This window comes from Sesamum indicum, linkage group LG6, assembly GCF_000512975.1.
Source record: "Sesamum indicum cultivar Zhongzhi No. 13 linkage group LG6, S_indicum_v1.0, whole genome shotgun sequence".
In the NCBI taxonomy this organism is placed as follows: Eukaryota; Viridiplantae; Streptophyta; class Magnoliopsida; order Lamiales; family Pedaliaceae; genus Sesamum; species Sesamum indicum.
Window position 1 is genome coordinate 2,351,242 of NC_026150.1, and position 22,713 is coordinate 2,373,954.

A 22,713-nucleotide genomic window follows, 5' to 3' on the forward strand; every position below is an offset into this window, starting at 1 on the left:
GTTTTTTTTTCTTACCCCATATATATATATATATATTAGATGAAGACAACACACACTACGTGTGTGTGTGTGTGAAATTCAAGGGAACCCAAATTTGTTTTTTCTTTTTCTTTTTTCTCCGAAGGGTTCCCACATTGTGAACTACTTTAGTTGTTACACGCACAGACAGACACAGCACAGACCGCAAACATAAAGCAAAAAGGGGTTTATATATATAAACACAGAAGGCCAACAGTGTCTGAAGCTGTCCACCATTTTTGCTCTAATTTCTTGATGATAATGGGCTTCAGATATTGTCTACCCTTTATTTTCACTTTATTTCATGGCCCAACCTGTCTTTGGGAAAATTGCCCTCATCCCCTCGTGTGCCATTACATCAACATATGCTTGATTAATGTTGTCCTCCTCAACAAAGGTAATGTATCCCAATATGATCCGATAAGGAAAAAAACAACATTAATTTTTCATGCTAATCCTTCCCCATAAAGAAGCCAAAATGCCCTTGTGATCATTTTAGCTGGATAATAATGCCAGGATGATTCACTTTCAATCAGATGTTTGTGGTTTCGATTTTTTTGTGTTCAATACGAGAATTGCGTCGGTTGGTAACATGTAGACACCCCTGTAATAACATATGCAGAGAAGAGACGAATGTAAGAAATACTGCATTCTGGAAAGGACAATTTGCCAAAATGTACTTTTTCCCACTTTTTCTTGGATGCTATGAACCCATAGGGCTGGTATCACTAAATATAGCCAATAATTGCCTATTACCTATCATTAAGGGAGGCATTAGTGGATCATCCATATCATTTAATCAATAATTAGCCTCAAAAGTGAGCATTTTTTATACTGATTACAACTCCAGAGTTCACATCACAAACAGCTTCAGTTAAGCACTGTTGCTTCTCACTCATCTCCAGAATTCATGGTCACATATCTGTTCTATAGTCTCTTTGTTTTTTTCCTATGTTAATACAATTCAAATGAAGTAAGTGATCCGGTCTTCCCAATTTCACTGAAGTGGGTAGTGGGGCTCCAAGAATACACCTGCCAGCATTAACATTGTTCCGTTTATCTAAGGAACACGCAGTTTCAACACTATGACGATCATCGATTTCACTGCAAGGACAAAGAAATAGAGATGGAAAGAGCATGGGACAACGCTAGGTTTTACCTCTTTGCAGAGGACTAGCTCGTCAGCTGTTACCAGTCGCAAGAACTGGATTGCAGGGACATCCTCAAAACTGAAAATGTAGTACTTGACAAGATATTCCAACTTTGCAAAAGAAAAAGAAAAATTCAAAGATATCATCGTCCAAAGAACTAGGCAAACCTTTAAGTACATCCCTCGAGCATAATAATGGCTATCACGTTTGTGGTCTAAAATTATGTTGCTTGATATTAGTATCCTCTGAAAATGTTCGCCCTGGTGTCTCCTCAACAATGTGAAACATTCCCCTGATTTGAGACAGTTCTCTGCACCCATATTCTTCTTTATGTAATAGGGAGTGCCAGGTACAAACAAATCCTCAGCAGTTCCACAGTAAGAGTTTTCATGTTCGACATGACCAGAACTTATGCTGGAAGGGGCGGAAGTTCGACTATGACTTGGAACAACTGAAACTTCCTCTTTCATGGGCGCTCTGCACAATTTTGACAAAAAGTTCTGAGGTTAGTTATCTTACTTCACCAAGAAACAATTCACATACTACGCAACATACACCGAGTCATTTCTCCAAATCATGGAACTAACCATACCCAATCACTAATATCAAACTTCCTGCCCCTAATACTAGGGGACCTTTGTTGGGCTTATAACAAGAGAAATTTTCATGATTCAGCAAATGCTTGAGTTTTCAGTGCTAAAACTTTGCTATAGTTCGATTCTTTTATGATTCAATTAAACAAAATTTATGAAAAGGTCTAATTGAATATTCCAATCCACTAGCTAGTGCTACTTTACAAGGAAGAACTCTGAACAAGCAAAGCGAAATTCAGATAAATTAATAGAGCTGCTATAGCTAATCCCATATGAGATTAAAACGTCATGTCCTTACGAATTTTGCTTCCACTGGTTACTGTTTAAGTACTTAGTCGGATTATATCATTCTGCATCAATAAAATAAGTTAAATAATAATTAGAAAAAGAAAAGATTACGAATAAGAGGAAGAAGTTGTGGTAAACAATTGACAAACAGAGAGCCCCGGTGAAATTGAGCTTACCTGCATCACCACTGTTGTTATGAAACCATAGCAACTTTCAGGAAGTTCTTTGGAGACGCAAGGAGGGGTGGCAATTCCAACAGCTGTAATTATATCAGAGTTGAACCTAAGCTCCTTAAATGACCTTTTGCGGAGCATTTGCAAGCAAAGAAGCAGTTGGACCTCCCAGGTAGTGACCCAAAATCCTTAATCGAAAACCTTGTATCTTAACCAGTTTCATAACAGCAGCAACAAGAAAATCTTAACACAACCCCAAGCATTATATATAACAAATACCATGATACCACCTTGTGATCCTTTAGGCACCTCCTTATCGGGTCTATCTCATGAGTTAGAAACCAACGAGCAGCCTCAGCTGTTCCAAAGTGGGTTGAAGAAACAATATCAGTGATTAGGTCATAGACATTTTGAGTTCCACGAATGCCAAGAATCACAAGTTTCTTCCGCATGTCAATTCCCAAATAGTATCCAGGTCTCAATGCTGGAACTTTTTACGAACTTCACAACATTATTTTCTTGGAGCATGCTATTCCTTGCAAGACCAGTGGCATTATCTTTATAAGCCCCTTTTGCTAGTTCAGTGTAGTAGATAAGATCTTGTACCTAAATCAAAGGTCATCATTACATAAGCATTCTAGCTCATGTCACAAAGACACCAATCTTACCATCACGAGTAGAGATCATTCGTACTATATTTGACTGAGAAAGGAAAGAGTTTCAAAGAGTGACGATGGACTCCGAAGAGATAAGTTTACCCTTCACGTCCTCCACATAATTTGTGGACGCCTGCCAATGAGATACAAGTCAATAGCAAGATCGCTTAGACTCCAATCCTGAATTCCAAGTTTACTCCTTTGTATACTAGCGAAAATGTCGGTAAGAGATCTATCCGTAGGTGCTGGTTCATTTTCCATACCATTTCCTGTGGAACAAACACTTATGACCTTTGATCTTTCATTAACTTTTTTTTACTGAAATCCATTCTTTATATCTATAATCATGTTATATGCTTTATGAAAGAAGTCACAGGGAGAAAAATGAGCGTAGAATGGCAGCCACTATTCACTTCCTAATGCTGATTCCTCGTTTTACTCTAATCTGATATCGTCAAAGCTTCAATCTATACCACCACCTGCTCTACACCACCCCACCACCCCCCACAAAAAAAAAAAAACAAAGGAAAAAGTTACAAACCTGTTGGACGAGCCCACTTGTACAACTGCAAAGCGGGTTCAAGAGCTTTACCAACCCAACCAATATCTGGCTTCCGTTTACGATTATGACTGCACAAATCATCCTCCTCTGAACTGCAATTGCTTATCTCAGAATCTTTATTCGTGGAATTTTTGTCTTAACTTATAATTTGTCTAACTTATCTCAGATTCATTCTTTCCTCTGAGTTCATCATCTTTATCTGCCTTCGACCACCGGAATCGGTTCAGAACATTGTACGCGTGCTTCTTGCATGAACACTCTCGCCGTAATAATCTTATGCCCCTCCTGAAATCTGCAAGAAAAGAACTGCTCGATTACATGTTGATAATCACAGATTAATCTGATCGAGAAGAAGAAGACCGCCCCTGCGTAATGGGTGTTTTATACATTCTACAGAATTGCAGAAATGCGAGCCATGTGCATATCCTTCGTGTCTGCGGAGTGGAGTGAGGTGGAGATGATTGGGCTGGTGATGGTTAAAGGTGGCTGTTCGTGCGCAGGTTAGTTTGGTTTTGTGGACCGTTCAACAGGAGAAAAGAACCCAACGTTGAAGGGTGGGAAAAGAGAATTACGTCAAGATTTAAGGGTATTATAGTCTTTAGATCATACATCTTGGGCTTGTGGGTTCTGGGTACAAGCTTCACCTTTCCTTCTGGGCTTGGCCCAATTGAATACATGTAGAGGTTGTTGACCAAGTTTAACAAAATTTATGTTTAGGAAGTTTTAACCCAAATTGAGTATAGTCGGATTTGAATCAATTATGAGACTAATATAATACATTAAAATTCAGATAAAATGATGATCATATAGCACTTATTTTATAATTGATTTGATTTTATAGATCTTAATTTGGGTAATTTTTTCATGTCAATTGGTCCAGTTTTAATTCAAATACAATCCTATTATGTAATATAATCAGTAAAATATTAATTAGCTCTAAGTAAAAAAAAATTCCACAAAGCTACGCTAATACAAAGTTGAGTACTATGATGAATTAATATTCAGAAGGCATTTTCCATATGGGTGGAATACAAAAATATCAAATAATATAAATCATGCCATATTAGTATAATATAAATTAATTCCACCACATCCCTCGTCCATTTAATGTTTCTACACTCTGAGGTAACATCACGTATTTCAATTTAACATCATATTCGGTAATAATTTGTTGATTTTTTATGCATATTTCCCACTTGATATATTAATTCTCGTACTTTTCTAACTTGTTTCAAATTCCATTCATATTACATTCCATGAATATCAAAATAAGCCTATCTCCTGGCCATGGTCCTCTGACTTGTACCAGAAAGTGTCTCAAAATTTGTGCATATTGCATATGTTATTCCTTCCCATAATGTTCTTATTATTGAATTCCTGCAATTGTTTACTTCTCTAGGTCACATGCATGCATTAACCTACTGATCATTTATCTGGGGACAATTAATATTTCTTGGATCAAACTACGTACCTAGTCAACCAGCAGCAAGCTGTCACTGATCAAGAACAAAATCCTGTTCCCCACATGTTTGATCAAAAGTTAAAACCATTCTTCACAACTACTACTTATAACACATCCAGACAGGGAAGAAAACCATCAGGACAAGATTATAGTATGGCAACTGATGATTATGATTGGGAGAAAGAGGTCGAGGAGTTTGAGAAAACGAAAGCCGGTGTTAAAGGGCTTGTAGATTCTGGGATTACAAAGGTTCCTAGGTTCTTCATTCGTCCCCTAGAGAAGTTGCCTGGTAGAGCCAACTCTAGAGATGGACTTCATGTTCAGATCCCTGTGATAGACTTTCAGGGAGTCGAGGGAAACGGAACTCAACGAAGGCAGATCGTTGATGAGATCCGTAAAGCATCAGAAACTTGGGGATTTTTCCAAATTGTTAACCATGGAGTACCTACGAGTGTAACGGATGGTATACTAGAAAGCACGAGGAGATTCCATGAACAACCTAAGGAAGCCAAGATGGACCTCTATTCCTCCGATGGCCGGCGCAATGTCAGGTTCTATACGGTAAACGGACATCTCAAGAAACCGGAGGTTGCAGCCTGGAGGGATGCGTTTTCTTGCACGTTTATGGACGACGTTCTGGATCCTAAGCTTATCCCTCCTGTTTGCAGGTAACATTTTCCTTGGCTAATGATGATTTGTGGTGGCAGTTTCTGCTGCTTGTTATGTAAACATTCAATGTCTTAGGTTGTACCTTAACGTAAAAGCAGGGATCCTCATTTCTGCAATCTGATGAATGCCTACAGGAATGAAATCACTGAGTACATGAATCAGATGATCAATGTTAGAGACGTTTTATCTGAATTACTGTCGGAGGCTTTAGGCCTGAGCAGGGATTTCTTGGAGCGGTTACAGTGCATGAAAAGTGAATATTTGTCGTGCCTCTATTATCCACCCTGCCCTGAACCGGACAGGACGCTTGGCACGGTTAAACACTCCGATCCCACAATTCTCACCGTTTTAGTCCAGGACGACTCTGGCGGCCTCCAAATACATCATCACGATGATTGGCTCGATGTGCCTCCCGTTCAAGGAGCTTTAATAATCAACATTGGAGATTTTCTGCAGGTAATGTAAATGTAATAACTTAAGACATTCTTAAACGAGCTTTTTTCAATCGATCTTTAGTGCCTTGTTGTCTTATATTCTGTTTTTTGGGACAATGTGTGTAGCTTATAACTAATGACAAGTTCAAGAGTGTGGAGCATAGAGTGTTGGCCAGGTCTAAAGGCACTCGGGTCTCGGCTGCATGCTTCTTTTATCCTAGTTCTGAACAAATTATGAAGGCATATGGACCAATACAAGAGCTTCTGTCTGAAGAGAATCCTGCTCTATACAGAGAAGTGAGTTACATAGATTTTCTCACACACTACCAGAAAAACGTACGAGGAGGTCATTCAGCTCTTTCAAATTTTAAAGTCATACACCCATGATTATAAAGCCATGAATTCAAATCCCATCAATATGTGAATAATGTTCTATTTTAATATTAGCTATCTGTCTATTTTTATGTAATTTTTTGTTAATTATCAATATTTGATATTGATTCATTATATAATTGTAATTGATTCACCACCCACAAAATAAAAAGAAAGAGCCGATGATCAAGTTTCTACTCGTTCGACTGGTCCAACAATTGTGTGAACTGATTCTTTTTTCTAGATTGAATATGATGAAAACTAGACAATTTCAATTTTACTACCAGGCACGATTTGTACAATTTTATATTTTCATTGCGCTCAATACTTATAAGATCCAAAATATCTTTTTCCAGTATGACAGAAATTCAAAAGGTTTGGTGAAGTTTTTTTTTTCTATAAATCGGTATTTTCTTTAAAAAATTTATAAATTCAAAATTTGTAAAATTTTATCATCAACATCTTATATATATAAGCTTGTAAAACATTTTATGTGATGTTTTAAAAAGTTTATTTATTAAATTTTATTAATATATATATTATATATTTATGTCACGGGCTATTTTAGTACTTTAAAGCAACAACCTAGTGTTTTTCTAATATGGCCTAAATAAGTTTTTTTATGCTTGTAACACCTCAATTAATCAATGCTTAGGTGCTAATTAAATGAAAAAAACACTGCAAGAACTAAATAAATCAATACAAGAATGCGAGGACCCAGTTTCAAATTGTTAACAAGGCCTGTTTGTTTTTGTTTTTTTAAGGTTAATTATAATTATGTCCCTCCAAAAATTCGTTATTTACAGTTGTCTCATTTCTACTAGGGTTTAGACAAAAAAAATATTTACTTTAACAAAAAAATTACATGAATTTTTAATTTGCCCTATTCAACATTCTCAAATATATTTTTGTATTTGAAAAGGGATAAGTATATACATATATATGAAGTGAGGTTAACATCATTATATTTCTTCCTGTATAAAAATAAAATTATTACATAAAAATATTAAATAAGGGTTAAAATTGAAAATTCATGTAATCTTTTTGCTAATGTCAGCATTTTTTTCGTTCAGACTCTAACGAAAGAACATGAGGTGTAAACAGTGAATTTTTAGAGGGGGTGTAAGTGTAATTTTAAAACTAATTTGAGAAGCAAAAAGTATAATCTCTCATTTTCATAGGAGGTCTAAGTGTAATTAACCCTTGTTATTATTTTCAATTGTCAATTAAAAAAATATTTGTTTTTAATTTTATACATATTTTTATATGATGTGCTTGTATCAGTTAATGAGTTTGTATTTTATATTAAATTTTAGTACTAATTCAATATATTTTTAGTGACAATACGTATAAATAAATATATTTTAATTTTTAATTATTGTTTCAAAAATAGAAAAACCAAAAATAAAAACACAAACAACCAGCCCCCCCAAGAGGGTTGGCTGCGCCGGTTTTGAAACGATTGCTAATAAGAAAAAGGTGCAAGTCAAATGGAACATAGCCTTATCTCCTCGGGACATGAACTCACAAGTTGAAAATTAAATAATTATGACATTCTAAATATAATAAAATCAGTTGGGAATTAATGTTGAATTGAGAGATACCCTCAAAATTCTATGAAAATGATGTTTTTCTTTGATCCATACGATGAAATAATACACTTTTGTTGCTTTTAATAATAATAGTGTCTTAATTTAATGATTAATATCTAAATTGATAAATAAATTTAAAATTATGCGTTGAATCGTAATAAATATGTGAGTATGCATTTGTATTATTTTACGTGGATTTATTATAATTTATTTAATTTTTTTTATTGATCAAATTAAATGCTATGTAATTTTTTAAAATATTAATTTAAGTGTTGAATTATTACTTAAAGTAAATTAATTAATAAAGGCTTTAGTAGCTTCTATTGTCATTTTCTTGCCCATGCAGCAACGTTAATGCTGGAGGAATTCGCTTGTGTCACTCTTGCAAAACTGGATGGCTACCTGAAATTGACTGGTCAAATAATACTTTTATTTTCTAGAACGAGTTATGAGACACGTGATTTCCACGACCGTATAAAAAAAATTTAATATGAAATGATAAAAAAAAAACTATAAAATAAATAAATTATAATAAATACGGAGAAGTAAGGTGAGAGAATTGTAGAGTAGTGGGTAATTAAGAGGAAAAAAATATAATTATGATATTATTATAAAATTGGGTAAATTACAACAATCTCTCTTGAGGTTTGTTGTAATCACGAATACCCCCTCGTTGTTTGAAAAATTACAAGTAACTCCCTCGTTGTTTGAAAAATTACAAGTAACCCCCTAATATTTTATAAAATTATGTAATTCTTGGATGAATGTATGAAATTATCAATTTTGCTCTTATCGAATTTTTTTAAAAAAATTTAAAAGTTATAAAAAAAATCAGAGGGGATGGATTAATTTATAAAAAAAATAAATAAAAGTATAATTTTTAATGCATAAGGGCATTTTGATCAATTCATAATAAAAACGGATGGAAATCTAACAGATTAGGCTAATTGTTAGACGACCGTTAAAATTAGAAGGGTATTGGTAATTTTTCAAACAATAAGGGGGTTCGTAATTATGCCAAATTTCAGAGGAGATCGTTGTAATTTGCCCCATATAATATTGAAATTACTAATCAAACCAAATTTATTTAAAGAAATGAAATGAAATAAAGGGTAAAGTTGTATATTCAAAAATTGGTACGACAAAAGGTTTTCTTTTATAATAGTATAGATGATTAGATAATTTCTTGTTTGAAATTTAGTGTAATTATACATAAATTCCTAGTTTGAAAAATTATATGTAGTGAAGTTTACTCTTATCTGACAAATAAATGTTTTCAATAATCAAAACTCATCAAATGTAATGATATTAACAAAAAAAAGAATAAAAATCTATATTTACTCTCAATTAATTTATTACAGGTCAAATAAATCTTTTTATGATTTAATTACCTTTATACATCTTCACATGTTAATGCATGTGATGACGTGTACCTTTATAAAGGGGTAGTTTAGTCACAAAAAAAAATATTTAACCTGCAATAAGTCAGTAATTAGTCAATCGAGGATAATATTGATTTTCATTCAATTTTTTTTTTAATATAAACTAATTCAGTGAATTTTTACTAATGGAGGAATTTATTTATTAGACGAAAACAAACATCAGTACTATTAGGTGGAATTATTCGAATTATATAGAATTTACGTATAATTACATTAAATTTTAGAAAAGGGGAATATAATTATCTTTTCTTTTATGAGGTCAAATAACACTTTTATTTGTTTAAAATTGTTTCCTTTTGTTGAAAATTCCTTGTGCTTAGGCACTATACGATATAATGAAGAATTTTTTGTATTCAAAATCAAGTCGGACTGAATGTGATAAAATCAATGACATGACAAGTGTGATATACTCATTATGTATACTTATTTTTTTTAAATCGTACATATCACACTTACAACATATGTACAATTCAGATACAACCAAACTCTATCTAAATTAAAAAAAAAAATTCTCATAAATAATTATCTTAATTTTAAGATGCCATTACAACTCATGTAAAGTCCTTAGAAAGGAATTACATGTCTTGGCAATATATAATTAAGATGCCATTACATAAACAAATTACCTTAAAAAGCAGAACTCGAAAGAGTAATTACATAATATATATTATGTTTTTGTAATTGATTTGATTTGATTCGCGAAATCTGATTTTATCTTTTAAATTATAATTCGAATTGAAAAATCAGGTGAGCAATGAAATTCAGTTATAATTTAAGACTAGTAAATTGTAATTAGGTGATGAGATTAGCCAATTAATTAGAATAGATAGAGTAGGTGGGGAGAGGGCACACCCACTACCCAACATTCAACAATGGCCAACTCCAATTAATACCTATTCCTACCCATCCCCTCACTCTCCATCAATCATAACAAATGAAATAAACAAGAAATATAAGGACAATAGAAGCGTAACTTTCCTACAAATGGAGCTGCTTCTAGATTTCATGAACGTCCACTCCTATCAAAATTTGACGCGGTTACAATAAACTAATGGTGGGGGAACGTGACCTTAATTTTTAAAAATACAGAAAATTTTACGCCTATCAAATTAACATAAGGGTTTTTAACTAAAAAAGTAAAATATAAAGGAATTTTATGTAAAATTTACGTATCCCACAATCTTATAAATTTTTTAAAAATATTTTGAAAAACTTATAACAACTCAAATTCATGGATTCACGTGATTATTAGTTTTAGAGCAAGACATGATGATGTGTATTTCCATGAACTTGCTACCTGTTGTCGTCGATAAAAAAAGTATTGCCTATTAGGAAATTTCAACTCAATTCTGCTGCCAGATTTTTAATTCCTGGAATTGCTGACGTGCTGCTTAATATTCTGCCGCCACCTCTGCTAAATTCAATTAAATATTGAAATTTTGTGTTAGATATCTATAGTCGCTCTCCTATCAAAATATACAACAAACCAAAAATTATCATAAATTGATTGAAAAATTACTGAAATTACCAAAAGTCTAAACAAAAATCAAGTCGTGCAAGATCAAAAATACCTTCAAAATTATAGGACCTAAAATTTTATTTTTCCTAAAATAAATAAATACACGTATTGAAATTAAAAGCTTATTAAATAAATAATATTAGGATATAAACCTTAGTATTAATTAAGGTAACATCTAATTGGCAAAATAAATTAATTAGTAATCTAGAAGGTGGGGAAAATTCACGAGCCCCACTCTCTCTGTCTATATAGCTTTTTTATTAACTTAGCTTCGAATTCAGAATTTGTGTTCTTTTCGTTTGGGGGGGACAGTCAAAAGAAGTCATCTGAAAGTGTTCTACAGTAGATTTGGGGGATTTTGGCCAACACCTCTTACTCTCTACTATATATATCTGCCTGATCCTACACATTCTTCTCACTAAGCTATACACAGATATACACACACACATATATATATAGAGTCTCTCCAGCTTATCAGATTTTCAGCTCTTAAAACTAAAAATGGTGGTTTCCAGCAAGGACGGGCATTACGATTGGGCTAAAGAATTGAAGGAATTTGATGAGACAAAAGCTGGTGTAAAGGGTCTGGTGGACGCCGGGGTCACTAAGCTCCCAAGACTCTTCGAGCACCCGCCGGAGACTTTGCAGAGCCGCCCAAAGCTCGACGCTGTGCACCTGGATCTGCCCACGATTGACTTACAGGGCCTGGGCCCACGGCGGAGTGAAGTGGTGGAGCAAATGCGTAAGGCTGCCCAAGAATGGGGGTTTTTCAGGATAGTGAACCATGGGGTTACGCTGGAGACAATGGACGCCATGTTGGCTGCCGTGAAGCGGTTCCACGAGCAGCCAACGGAAGAGAAGATGCCTTGGTATTCATCTGATGTCAGGAAACAAGTGAAGCTCAACAGCAACTTACCTTCACGTGAAAATGATCCGGCCAGTTGGAGGGATATCTTGAGTTGCGTTTTCAGCGATGATCAGCTTCACCCCGAAGATTTACCTTTAGCCTGCAGGTATTTTAGCTTTGGTTTTGCACAGAAACAGTACTGTTTTCCCGTTGCTGTACGATTTTTAACAGTTTGTGGGAAACATAAATGTAAATTTGCAGGAATGAGGTGTTGGAATATGTGAAATCCATGATTGAACTACGCGAAATCATGGCTGAGTTGCTATCAGAGGCTCTGGGGCTTCCCAGCGATTACCTGTCGAGCATAGAGTGCATGAAAAGTGAGGCACTTGCATGTTTGTATTATCCAAAATGCCCTGAGCCTGAGAAAACCTTAGGCACACCAAAGCATTCAGACACAACTTTCCTCACCTTACTCATGCAAGACAGCACCGGCGGTCTCCAAATCCTGCACGACGATCACTGGGTCGACGTCCCTCCAGTCCGTGGAGCTCTTATTGCCAATATTGGTGATCTTATGCAGGTAGAAACCAATTTCTGATCAAGACATATGATTTTGAGAAATTTACAGGTCCTTTATTGATTTAATTAATATTATTTTCATCTTTGTTGTCATGGTTAGATTATTAGCAATGACAAGTTCATAAGCGTGGAGCACAGAGTGGTAGCTCAGCCTGTTGGGCCAAGGATTTCAGTAGCGTGCTTCTTCACTCCAAGTGTGAGGGCTGCAGCGAAGCCATTTGCTCCCATAAAAGAGCTTCTGTCGTCTGATGAAAATCCAGTCATATACAGGGAATTCATGTTCAGGGAATACTGCCAGTATTATAAGACAAAAGGCGAGAAAGTTGAGTCGGCTCTGCTTCATTACAAGATCCGATGAACTGTTCACCAATCTTGTTAGAATTTGCTTCACATCTTTTGATATGTCCCTGCGTTAATTACGAGATGTAATAAGAATATTTTGTAGATTATTCCTGTCATTTTAGTCCCAGAAACTTTCTTTCGACGAAAAGACACAAATATTAATATCTACACACATATATAGATATAAATATAATATAAAAGAAGTACAATTTGACTAAAAGTGTACTCAATGCGGATTGGATCAATTTAGGTAATTGTTCCGCCCATTCCAACAGGGAAGGTCATAACTAAAAGTTGTGCCTAAACCGAACTGTTCCTTATTATTCATGAATGATATTAAATTTCAAATTGAATTCATTTGAAAAAAAAAAAAGAACCACTAATCTTGAGAGAGGGAGGGAGGGAAGGCGAATGGTTGGTTTTAGAGTCTGAGGTCGGCGATCGGCCACGGATAGCGGAGGGGAAGGCGAAAATGCCAAAAGATGAGGGAGAGTTGGGGGGGAGGGAGATGAGGAAGGAAAAGAAAAAATATGCTAAGTATATATTAAATTTAGAATGAGCTTTGGAACGGGCAATTTTTTGAAGATAATCTCAACTGCCTTTTCTAATAACCAAAACGACTTTGTTTCAGTTGATGTGCATTGATCAAGTATTCTTGATTTTTTTATGCACGGTTGGTCTGGTGTTCTAAACTCGTTCCGAACTACAAAGAATGATATTGTTTTATTCGAAAACGACGCCGTATTTAGAGGATATTTAGATGACCGTTCTTATTTTCAAAAAAATCGTTCCTAATATTGTGCCAAAATTATTTTGTCTTTTAAATAAAAAATAAGAAAATGAAGGAAAAATCATCATAGAAATGTTAATGATCAGAAAAAAGTAGATCATAAATTAATTAAGGTCATTAGAAACATATAATTTTTTGAATTAAATTGATACATATTAGGAAGATTAATTATATTTTTATATATAAGATTTTTAGTTTTATATAGATGTAAGTAGCATCTTATACTGTTCTATTGGATTGCCTAATCAGACCGTTAAAATTCTAACCAGACTGTTGAATATGATTAAATCAACAAAATACTACATTCGATGAAGTTATGAACATTTTTGTTATACAGATCTGATACACAATCAACGAGGTTAAAAATAACTATGTGATTTTACATCAAACCGCTAGATATGTTCAAATATATAAAGTATTGTTATGCGTTTAAGTTCAAATTGTTTACCCTCTACTTTTCATTTGGCGTGAAATTAAATTTATGCGAAATTGATTTAGGAACAGTCAATGTATTTTAACTGTTCTTATATTTCTCTCCTTTTCTTTCTGTAGGATGTTGTAATGTATTGGGTAACATTTTAATAATTTTGTTTGTTTTGCAGAAAATGCTCCAAAATTTGATGGAGGATCATCAGACTCAGCCTACGGTCAAGGACCACGATACCCAGCCGGCCGAATCGGAAGCTTCAATGCCGATAACCGAGCATCAGATGTGGTTGGCTACAGTTGTGGGCAAGAACAAGGGTTGTGTAATCGACCTTGGTTCTGATGCCCACGTATACAGCCGAACATTCACATCACCATCGTCATCCCCAGCGACACTGCCACAACCAAACCTAGCCATGGAGGACCGAATGAATAGGCTGGAGACAATGATAGTCGATATGATGGTCATTATGAAGGAAATGCATGCCAACTCCTCAACTACACTGCCGTCACAGCCAAACGTCTCCATTAGCGCCCTAGCACAGCCTCCGATAAACCCCCTGTCGCCGAACGATGACGATATGAACGAGAATAACGAGAAAGGTTTAGATATTGATTTTCAATTTTGTAATTGAATAATATTTATTATTATAATAATATTTTTCCTAATATTTTTTTATTCGACCCTTTTTCTTTCTTATTATAAATTTCTTTTTTCTCTTTATATCTCCCATTATAATTTTAAATATATGCAAGAACATCATGCAACAATAGTTAATTTTAATATATATATATATATATATATATATCAGTTACCATCCTTTTCAGTCATTGAACAAGTCCAGTATTCCTGATGATCTCATTCGTTGAACTACTTTTTCATCGTGAATATTCTTTTCCAATGACGAAGATGTCGGTAAAAATTCAAGGCGAACAAATGTAATAAGTTAACAATGTGTTTGTCTGATCCAATAAATAGTCTATCTTCATTTTCAAACCATCCCTGCATGCATCTTCCACAGAAAATGGATATGCGTTTTACTCTTGTCACTACAACAAAACAGGATATTAAATAATTAAATCTTACCACTTAATATATATATATATATATATATGTTTGTCTATCAAATACTATTATGTGGTTTGTATTATTGTAAAATCTTTAGTTTAATATATTTATTAAATTTGATATCTTTATATATTAGTTTTATATATTTTAGGCGGTGGGAGCATTATTTATTTGTTTGTGATCCATGTCCCGATTACCAATATTCAAGAATGGCCAACTTCAAGTTCCTCATAGAGTCAAAAAGATTGAAATATAATATATATGAATTATTAATAAATATCGCTTTTGAATCTTGAAAACAATAAATATGTCTTATCGTTTGCCGATTGCCACGCTCCCCACCCTCTCTTTTGTCGATCGTCGAGAACAGCGGGGGCAGGCGTGGGGATGGGGGTAAGTAGGGGTGGGAGTAGGATTTTTTTTAAAAAAAATTATATATATATATATAATAATAATTTATTATTTTATAATTTTTAATTATTCATATATAATTAAAAAAATCTATATAAAGGTATAAGAGTGAGACAATGTAAAAATTTAATGCCACTACACTTCAAAATAAAAAGAGAGAGCATGTGGTAAATTAAAAAAAAATCACAAAGAGCTATTTTACCTATTTTTAAAACAGGAAGGAGTTTTTGCCGAGTGTTTAAAACATGGGTATTCTTTTGCAATTTAGCCAAAATTTTACAACCCTAGTGATTGCATTTATAGAAAATTAGAATTTTTGTCGCCTAATAGTATTTTAGTCGCCTAAGTACAGTTGGTGAAAATTTGGATCTTTTGAAATTAATTTTGGTAATTTAGCTTTGCAATTAAAACTTAATAATTTGAAGACAATTTTGATTGAAAAAGTGCATGTAGAACACATGGCATGCTAATTTTGGAGATTTTCGATCAAAAGTATCCTCAAGTTGCTAAGTTTTCCAATTGCAAAACCATATTATTAACATTAATTTCAATAGGAATTGTGACTCTTTATATTTATAATATCAAAATTACAATTTTCTCTTTTATTCAACCCCCTTTTGCCCATAATCAAAATTGGGGAAATAGTATTTTTTGTCTTATAATACAGAGTCTTTTCACTTTTGGTCCATTGGTTACGAATTCTCATTTTTTGTCTTATGACACATTTTTATTAAATATTTTAACGAAAAATAGCATGTGGGTATTAGAGCCTTTACACTTTTGGCCCCATATGTTACTAAAATCTTACTTTTGGTCTCATAATTTTATAAAAGTAGCACGTCTGATCCCATGCACTTAACAACCACGTGGTTTTAAATTTTTCATTAAACATCTAACGGTGAGATGTCATGGGATCAAAAGTACTATTTTTTTTAAAGTTATAGAATTAAAAATAAAAATAACATATTTAATAGGATCAAAAATTAAAAGGCTGGAGGAAAAGTGTTATTTCCCCCATCAATTAATAATACCTCTGCAAAGCTGGCAATAAATCTAAATTAATTTGAAGGAAATTTCCACCCTCCCTCTTAAACAATAATTTTTAAGTCCAACCAAGATTCGTTGTCGTGCTGCTTTCGGAGTCCTACGTTGAAAATTATATCTTATTCCTGTGTAAAATAATATTCTTTTTTGTTAGAAATAATTGAATACGTCATCCTAATAGTAATGATTAATTAACTACAACGAATAATTTTATATCAAGATATATTAACTTAGAAATGAATATAAAAATAATAATTATTGCTCGTACTATATATATATTGTCAGATTTGAAATTCGGAATTTTTTATTAGATAAATAATTTTAAGATGTCAACATTTTTTCGACTTTAAATGAATAATGGCGTGATTGGTACGTAGGAATAGAGTGGAAATAAAATGAGTATTCTCAAATTTATTCATACGTTTTGATTGATATGCTCTAAATTTGGCAATACTTATTCCCATGTGAATTCTTAATCTTTTTTATAAGAGATCATTTCCTCGCCCAATCATGATATTAGTTATTCCCAACATCTAAAAAATAAAAGTTTTCCTTTTTTTTTTTTCTTGTATTAATGTAATATTCAGTTTTATTATCTATAGTTTGACAAGTCAATAAATTATTTATATGTGTATATATATTCAATAATATATGAGATATTTTATAAATTGCTTATAACCTTTCATAAGTAATTCTAAAAACACTATTCAATGTACTCAATAAAATATGAATAAATATTTTTTTTTAAAAAGATTACAAAAGAGCAAATTTATTTCATTCCTAAATCATATTTCGTTCACACTTAATTTCATTCCTACATACCGATCATGCTCTGTGTATTTGGTTTGATGGACTCGGACAATTTGAATAAATGATTTCAAAATGACTCTATTTGAAAAGAATTAAAATACATTCATATTTATCGAGATTTATTTTAAAATTAAAATAAAATAATTGAAATTTTTTGAATTTTAAATGATCTAAATATATTCAAAAAAAGTTATTATTAAAAATTTGAAAATTCATGATTTCAAAACATTCCATCCAAATGCAACCTAAATCTTCTCAGTCAGACTATAAATTAATTAGTAATCTAGAAGGTTCAGAAAATTAATTAAGAAAGAACGCATGTGCCCATATCGTCAGAAAATTGAGCGTTTTTCTAATTCAGCCATCCAACGCTCAAAGTAACTTTGAATTCCGAATGTGCGTTCTGACGGGCTTATGTTGACGGACATCAAATCAAAAGGATCATGTGGCAGTAACCTAGTAATACCGTCTGGTTTGTACTTCTCCAAACTTGTGTGCTGTTTGTCTAAGCCTACACTACTATATATGTAAGTATTAGCCTCATCCCTCCTACACATTCTTCTCACTAAATACAATTATAAGCTATATTCTCAGATAAAGACTTGAAAATGGTGGTTTCCAGCAATGGGCATTTTGATTGGGCTAAAGAATTGAAAGAATTTGATGAGACAAAAGCTGGTGTAAAGGGTCTGGTGGACGCCGGGGTCACGAAGCTCCCAAGACTCTTCGAGCACCCGCCGGAGACTTTGCAGAGCCGCCCAAAGCTCGACGCTGTGCACCTGGATCTGCCCACGATTGACTTACAGGACCTCGGCGCACGGCGGAGTGAAGTGGTGGAGCAAACGCGTAAGGCTGCCCAAGAATGGGGGTTTTTCAGGATAGTGAACCATGGGATTCCGCTGGAGACAATGGACGCCATGTTGGCTGCCGTGAAGCGGTTCCACGAGCAGCCAACGGAAGAGAAGATGCCTTGGTATTCATCTGATGTCAGGAAACAAGTGAAGCTCAACAGCAACTTACCTTCACGTGAAAATGATCCGGCCAGTTGGAGGGATATCTTGAGTTGCGTTTTCAACGATGATCAGCTCCACCCCGAAGATTTACCTTTAGCATGCAGGTATTTCAGATTTGATTTTGCACACAAAAAATACTGTTTTGTGTTTTCCAATTGGAGTACAATACCATAACAGTTTGTGGAAAATATAAACGCTAATTTGCAGGAAGGAGGTGCAGCAATATGTGAAATACATGATTGAACTTCGGGAAATCATGGCCGAATTGCTATCAGAGGCTCTGGGGCTTCCCAGCGATTACCTGTCGAACATAGAGTGCATGAAAAGTGAGGCACTGGCATGTTTGTATTACCCGAAATGCCCTGAGCCTGACAAAACCTTAGGCACACCAAAACATTCAGACACAACTTTTCTCACCTTACTCATGCAAGACAGCACCGGCGGCCTCCAAATTCTACACGATGATCACTGGATCGACGTCCCTCCCGTCCATGGAGCTCTTATTGCCAATATTGGTGATCTCATGCAGGTAGAAACCAATTACTGATTGAAGCATAGGATGTTGAGAAATTTATAAATCGTTTACAGAACTAATTAATTAATATCATCGTCTGCATCTGTTTTGTTGTTGTTCTTGATAGATTATTAGCAATGACAAGTTCATAAGCGTGGAGCACAGAGTGCTGGCTCAGCCTGTCGGGCCTAGGATTTCAGTTGCATGCTTCTTCACTCCAAGTATGAAGGCTGCAGCGAAGCCATTTGCTCCCATAAAAGAGCTTCTGTCTGATGAAAATCCAGCCGTATACAGGGAATTCATGTTCAGGGAATATACCCAACATTACAAGACAAGATTCGATAAGGCTGAGACGGCATTGCTTCATTACAAGATTCGATGAACTGTTCTTGAAATTCAAATACCATGAAGCACGACGATTAGCATGTTTATTTTGGTGTGATTGATGTATTTGATAAGTAACTATTAAGGACTAGTACTAGATTAAATACTACTATGGGTCGTCATTGTAATAAAACACTTGGCCGTTCTTCCAAATTACTCTCTGTACCGACTACCAACGGGGTGATGTCTTTTTGTTCCAGTTAGATGCGGGATAAATGATCAATAATTGAGTTTGTGTTATATTTTTGTGGCCCAAGTTTTTAGAGACCCACTTACCCGATTTGCTCGGACGGCCCACTATCCGATCCACGACCCGTTCGTCCCGATCCGGAGAGTCCTCATCGTTATTCTCTCTTATCTTTTCAAGTCTCCAATTTCCATGAGTCTTCTTTAGCCAACAAAGTTACTTGAGGAAGGACTCTATTGTTGTCCTTATCCAGCTAGTCTTCATCCTTATATAAAAGCCTCTTCCTCCTCCACTGAGAGACACCCAAAAACAGAGAGAAAACCTGAAGAGCCGTTTTCTATCTTTCAACCTTCTTTGTGAAATTTGTGTGATTAAGGTCTCGGTGACCAAGAAAGAAAGAGATCTGTGTGATCGAGGGACAAAACCTTTGTGGTGTTCTTCGGGTAGTAGTGCAACCGTGAATTGGGGTGTGGGTGCGGCACTCTTGTGTGTTCAAAGGATACTGGTTTGAATCTGAGCCTAATTGATACTACTGTAGTACTCCTTTCGTTTGATTTGTTCACATATTAGTATTTTGTAACCATTATAATTCGTGTAATTATTTTGGTCTATTAAAGAGTTTTGTACTCGATATTCCGCTGCAATAGTCGAATAGGTATTTCTGCTCTCCACCCAACAGTTTGAATAAAATAATACATTATTTGTTGGATAAAAAAATTTTGTGAATTAATGTATTGTTTCATTTTGTATAATTAATTTAGGAATAAAATATTAAAATTTCTTTTATGCTCGTATAAAACTTTTTGACCCTTGTTTAGGGATTCAATTACTCAATGCAGCAAAGCGGAGAGTTGGGATTTGAAATGGGGAAAAATTCAAAAGTTCCCACTACAAGAAAATAGGGTATCAGGAGACCAAAATTTAGAGACGGAATAAAATCCGTCTTTATCAGAGACGGATTTAGAGATGGAACGCTTATTTATGATAAATTATTAATAATTTTTTTATTTTAGCGACGGATTTTGAGACGGATTTCTAATTTCACTAATTTCCGTCTCTATTTCCGTCTCTGATACTATTAAATGATTGCTTAAAAATCGAGATGGTTGAAATTTGGTTATTTCTGTCTCTGTTTCCGTAGCTAATTTTTTCTTTAACTTAGACGGAAATTTCCATCTCTAATGGTGTGAATAGGAATTTTTTTATTTATGAAAATATTAAAACACAAAAATAAGAATGTTTTTTATTTATGAAAATAATAATTAAGTTGTAAATATATGACATGATAATATATATATATATATTTGTAAAATTATAATGTATTATTTAATTTTAATTAATTACAATAAAACTAAAAGTAAATTTTTTATTAATTTATTTTTATTTTTATAAAAAACACGCATTCCTCTTAATGTTTTTTCTCACCAGCGAAGATTTTGAGCTCAACTCGAGCTCAATTGTGTCTGTTCATAAGCTCGCGAGTTTTTTTTATATATATTTTTATTTTTGAATTTTTTATATATTTCATTTTATATTTAATATTTGATCAATTTTATAAGCAAAATTGACCATATATTATAATTATTAATATCATAAATTTTATTTTGGATAATAATAGTGATGGTTAAATAATTTTAATTATTATTTTATTATATATATAATGAAATCAAAAAATTTAATCAATAATTACGATATCTTAAAATCTAGTTACTCGATTCACACCAAATCTAAATATATATAAGGCCGTGTCCATTAGATCATATCGGACGGTTTAATTTAAAATCACATAGCCTGATTCTATGATACACCGACTTGAATAATTATTTTTATGTTCTGAGTACGATATCTTGACATCCGTATATCCAATAAGTCTAAAATTTTACCAAGTGTATTTTTCTGTAAGTATGATCATATCTAACGGTCTAATTTGAATTTTGATGGTCCGATTAACCTATGTTGTTCAACAATATAAGATGATAGTTATATCAATGTAATACTAATATTTATAAATATATAAATTTACTACAGATTATGAACATATATTAATCTCAACTATAAAATATTTTTATATGTTATACATAATATTATATTATATTATGTATTTATATATATATTATATAAATAACTAATTTATTTAATATTTATTTAATTTATATAAAGTAAAATATAACAGTAAATATATATATACATAACTAAAACTACCAATTGACTACTCTGACTCTTAAAAGAACGATAACCTCACTCTCCTCAACTTTCAAATTAGCCCTCTCTCTCTCTCCTCTAACCCTTTCTCTATCTCGCGACCGAGAAGAAGAAAGCAGATCTTTCCTCGCTCGCAGACGGCTCCAGATCTATTGGCACAACTTCTTCCCTACGACATTAACAGGTAATTTTTGTTCTTTGTAATTCTTTTTTACAGTTTGTAGGTGAAATTTTAATTGATTTCAAGGTATTTGTTAAAATGTCCGTTGAACACCCTAATGTTCTTCTTGTCGAAATACATATTTTTTTGCTGAAGTATGTTGAAAATTGAAAAACTTGGCTGATTGACATGCGAAATTTTTCTGAAATATGCTGAGTTTTTTTTTCTGCTTTTTCTGAAGACGTGTGATTATTTATTCATAATATAGGGATGATTTTTTATATTAAAAATTTCATAGAGAGATTTTTGATATTTTTATATATCATCAAAATGAATTTAACCCATTTGAAATGTGCTGACCGACAACTTTTGTCGTATTTTGATGACAAATTGTACATACATAGCACCTTTAATTCATATTTATATTAAATATTTGGATTATAACAAAAGTTGGTGGAATATACTTTTTAACTAAATTCTTTGTTATGGTTTCATATATATATATATATATATACATATATATAATGCATTTTAAAATATTTTCCTATAAATATGTAATTAATACAGAGTTTTGGAAAAGTAACATCTGCAAAATCATAAAAATTCCATAAAAAAATTAATTTTTGAATACAAATTCAAGTTTAGGAACATAAATCCTAATTTTACTTGAGACGTAATGAATTGAACTGACCTAAGATCGAAAAGAAACATGGATTATTGCTAAATTAAATCGACAGAGACATGGCAATTTCCTATAATATTTCGTTTAGTTCTAAAAATCTCAAATGTTTACTTTCATATGGAGAAAAAAATGAATTTAAAATTTCTAGAGTTTTCGACAACAAAACATAGTCATTTCCGTGTAGTCACGCAAATTTAGCTAAAAGATTGCACTTCTATATCTCATGAGCTTACAGAAAAATACTTTTTTCTACATAGTAAACCATATATCGATGTCTAGAAATATTTATATGTAATTTTCATAAAAAAAGAAAAAAAGA

The 22,713-nt window shown here is 33.2% G+C and overlaps 3 protein-coding genes and 1 long non-coding RNA gene across 5 annotated transcripts; 3 read left to right on the forward strand and 1 right to left on the reverse strand.

The window, feature by feature from the left end:
* Positions 719 to 3,608, reverse strand: LOC105163398. Of its 2 annotated transcripts, XR_002287251.1 has the most exons (4): positions 3,421 to 3,608; positions 2,227 to 3,148; positions 1,178 to 1,646; positions 719 to 1,050 (listed from the first exon to the last, which is right to left on the reverse strand). It is a non-coding gene; the product is annotated as an uncharacterized LOC105163398 (long non-coding RNA). The 2 variants fall into 2 exon arrangements; XR_002287250.1 differs by having other exon boundaries at positions 719 to 1,646.
* On the forward strand, positions 4,939 to 6,582 carry LOC105163584 (1-aminocyclopropane-1-carboxylate oxidase homolog 11-like). The gene is made up of 3 exons (XM_020695020.1): positions 4,939 to 5,571; positions 5,707 to 6,028; positions 6,133 to 6,582. Exons 1-3 carry the CDS (start codon positions 4,967 to 4,969, stop codon positions 6,391 to 6,393), a joined length of 1,188 nt encoding a protein of 395 aa, XP_020550679.1. The 5' UTR covers positions 4,939 to 4,966; the 3' UTR covers positions 6,394 to 6,582.
* LOC105163399 (1-aminocyclopropane-1-carboxylate oxidase homolog 1-like) lies at positions 11,260 to 12,837 on the forward strand. The gene is made up of 3 exons (XM_011081722.2): positions 11,260 to 11,944; positions 12,040 to 12,361; positions 12,461 to 12,837. The coding sequence occupies exons 1-3, from the start codon at positions 11,433 to 11,435 to the stop codon at positions 12,716 to 12,718; spliced, it is 1,092 nt and encodes a 363-aa protein (XP_011080024.1). The 5' UTR covers positions 11,260 to 11,432; the 3' UTR covers positions 12,719 to 12,837.
* On the forward strand, positions 17,795 to 19,405 carry LOC105163401 (1-aminocyclopropane-1-carboxylate oxidase homolog 1-like). Its single transcript, XM_011081723.2, has 3 exons — positions 17,795 to 18,369; positions 18,473 to 18,794; positions 18,907 to 19,405. The coding sequence occupies exons 1-3, from the start codon at positions 17,861 to 17,863 to the stop codon at positions 19,159 to 19,161; spliced, it is 1,086 nt and encodes a 361-aa protein (XP_011080025.1). The 5' UTR covers positions 17,795 to 17,860; the 3' UTR covers positions 19,162 to 19,405.